At 36.2% G+C, this 3,271-nt stretch overlaps 2 protein-coding genes across 2 annotated transcripts; one reads left to right on the forward strand and one right to left on the reverse strand.

Annotated features, from left to right (window-relative positions):
• Positions 1-236: 236 nt before the first annotated feature.
• Positions 237-1,040, forward strand: LOC129580114 (39S ribosomal protein L28, mitochondrial-like; the record flags this gene model as incomplete). The annotated part of the gene is made up of 4 exons (XM_055470308.1): positions 237-383; positions 504-564; positions 624-780; positions 896-1,040. Coding segments are annotated over 4 exons (411 nt in total), but the record flags the coding sequence as incomplete, so codon positions are not given.
• Positions 1,041-1,142: 102 nt separating this feature from the next.
• On the reverse strand, positions 1,143-3,271 carry LOC129580113 (bone morphogenetic protein receptor type-1B-like; the record flags this gene model as incomplete). Its single annotated transcript, XM_055470306.1, is given in 1 exon segment — positions 1,143-3,271. A coding segment is annotated over 1 exon segment (932 nt), but the record flags the coding sequence as incomplete, so codon positions are not given.

A 3,271-nucleotide genomic window follows, 5' to 3' on the forward strand; every position in this document is an offset into this window, starting at 1 on the left:
CGAATATATTATGCAGGTGATTCAGTCAATAAAATGAAGATTTTTGATTTTTTATCGAAGAAAAGTTTCGAATAAGGCACCAAGTTGGACCAAAATTGCAAATTTTTCGAAAGATAATTTCTTTTTAACGATTTTTTACCTCGTTTTGAGTTGACGATCTGTTTATTTCAATGTTCAAATTCTTAAAAAGAGTTTATATCTAAAATTATTCTTTATTTTCGTTCATCATTCCACAGACGAGGGCAAATGATCTGAAAACCAAGCTTGCCTTGGCAATCAAGCGTCAAATGATCAAGGCTATTCATGCTGGTATCCCTGGATGGGCTGATGAACCCGAAGAGCAAAAGGAAATGTTGGCCAAATACAGGAAATATGGTGATCAGGTAGGTCATCAGCTTAGTTGTTGGTCATGACTGTCGGTATATCTGTTATTAATGATGATTACCTATCAATTTTGTTAATTCATTACTAATTACTTACATTTTTGACATTCTCATTTCCAGTACACACCTGAGGAAGCTGATTGGTACGGATATACCATATTGGATGCAACTAATCGCATAGGTAGGTTGAATGCAGTCATTGTTCACATATCATTCTGTAATTTTGTTCTAATCGCATAGCAAAAATCCTTCGAGCTGAAGCTGAAGCCAAGATTGTCCCTTTGAAACATGAGTTTCGGCGAAAGCTCATCGAAGATTTGAAAGAATCTGGCATGGAAAATGTTGAGCGCATCGTTCGCACGGAACAAGGAAAAATTGTTGATTATTCTGGAGATGAGTAAGTTTCACTTTGATTTCCACATTTTGAGCTCATTCCATCAATCCATTCATTTTAATTGTCCATTTTTGTCAAATTAATTCTAAAACCATTTTTTTCTCTTTGCTTTTTTCAGGAAAAAATCGTGGATTTCGAAATTGAACCCATTCTCAAAGAAATAGTCGAACAAAGATAGCAGTTTAATTAGTGTTTTTAATGAATTTCGAATATTGTATTGTTAAATAAAGAGCTGCGAGCAATCGTAAGCACCTGTTGTTTTACTCACGTTTCAATTCATCTATTCGTCTGTCAGCAGCCAATAGCAATGATTCATTTAGGAATAATAAAACAGAGGAAAGAAGAAGAAGAAAAACATCGGGCAATTTTCCAAATACGTCAATATGAGAGTTTATTCAACCAAAAGTCAGTTCTTAATATGTAATTTTCACGTATGTGTACAATGTTCGATTTTTGCTTAAAAAATGCCGCCACCGGCACCAGTGACAATTGATTCATTTGCCCGATGCATCAAGTGAGCGCATTTACAATGAACAGAAGAAAAAATCTACATGCAAAATACAATTAAAAACTTTCATACACGCTACAACTAAAATGATTGATTAACTCTTAATGTGCTGAATCTCTAAATGCAGTCGAACATTAATTTAAAAGAAATAAATTATTTACAAAAGAGAGAAAGTAATGGCATTTTGTTATTTGTTTTATTTTATTCTTGTTGCTGTCATTGATTTTGGTTTCTTTTTTGTATGTGTATGTGAATTTTCTTTGAAAATAAAGAGAGAGAAAAGTGATTGTATCAGAAGAATATTTGTTTTGCAAAAATATTTTAAAAAGAAAATTTGGCTTCAAAGTTAAAATTATAGTCGGCTCTGTGAAAAGGCACCAGTAGATAAAACCAGAGGCATTTCTGAATTTCGTTAAGGCTCAATTCGATGCGTTCAATTTGTTGAATTTTGGTGAATTTTGAATTTGACTTTTTACAAAAGTGTTTCTGTTCCGAATATTTTCTCTCAATAAATTGTTTGTTTTGTTTTTTCGTGTTTTATTTGTTTTTTCGTGTTTTATTTGTTTTTTCCATGAGTTTTCCATACACTTTCATTATACACATATCACTGAGTTTGCAATTTGTCTCGGTTTGAAAAAAAAAATTAATCGTCGAATCGTTTTCTTGTCTTATCGAATACGTTCGCGTTCATTCCTAAAGTTACAGCTAACAAAAATCGTTAAAAATTACTTAAATATGATTTCGATTGCATATATCGTTTCGTATCATTTTGGATTTTAGGAGACTCTAGTGTCTAAATCAGAATTCTTGTCAGGTGTATCTGTCTGTATTTGTGTATTTTAAAATGTATTTGTGTTCGTTTATTCTGTTAATATAATCATAGTTTGTATAGTTTGTTTCTTATTCACTACACGTGTAGCTGCGATTAAATGCGAAGGTAATAAATTCGCAAACAAAACGGGACTAAACCAAAAAACAAATAGAAGTGAATTATCAAAGCGTCAAATATACAAGAAATAAAATCTTATTGAATAGCTAGCTTATACCCCTACTACTAGACGATTTGACTGGATCCATCTGTTTGAATTTTGATCAGTGTTTTCTTTATTCGCAGCGCGGTGAGTCGTGCCGTTGGCTTTGGATGCCATGCTTCGACCATAATTTTCGATAGGACTTGAAGAATCTCCTCATCTTGCCATCTCTCTGGGATGGGTGGGCGAATCTTTTGTGAGCACACAATGTCGTACATATCTTCAAAGCTTGGATCGGATGGAACCATATCGTGATATGGTAAGGCGTAATCTTCGGATGCGGTGCTCTTGGTACCGGGAATTGTGGTCACACAACGACGAGCCATTTCCCAAAATACCAAACCAACCGAGTAAATGTCCGCGTATTTGAACGAATCGAATTGCGTTGGATTCAATGATTCGTCCAGCACTTCTGGTGCCATATATCGGCGTGTTCCGACACGAGTATTCGGTGCAATGTGGATTTCATTCAATTCACTGTTGTACTTGACAGCCAAACCAAAGTCAGCAATGGCACACTGTCCGTTGCGTTTCACTAGAATATTTCGGCTCTTGATATCGCGATGCGCAATGGCTGGTTTGCCTGGTTTGCTGAAGATTTCCATGTGCAAATGCGCCAATCCGGCAGTGAGTGAATGGGCCAACTCTTGCAACTGACGTGGGCTAATCACGTGCATCTGGAGATAATCGTGTAGGCTACCATTTTCATGGTAATCGGTGATCAAGAACATTCGCGTGTAGCTTCCGGTTCCGCTGATATCGGCAGCAATGAAACCCAAGATGTTTTCGTGACGCATCAATACGGTTTGGTAGATTTCTGTTTCACGGAACCATGACGCCTCTTCAGTGGTGAAGAAAACTTTGACAGCAACACGTTCTTCACGCCATTTGGCCAACCAAACTTCACCGTAACGTCCACGTCCGACTGACTTTTCCAGTTGAATTTGCTTGGCGA

The sequence above is a fragment of the Sitodiplosis mosellana genome, unplaced genomic scaffold, assembly GCF_009176505.1.
Source record: "Sitodiplosis mosellana isolate CC-2019 unplaced genomic scaffold, AAFC_SMos_1.0 Smas_scaffold_7063, whole genome shotgun sequence".
Lineage (NCBI taxonomy): Eukaryota > Metazoa > Arthropoda > Insecta > Diptera > Cecidomyiidae > Sitodiplosis > Sitodiplosis mosellana.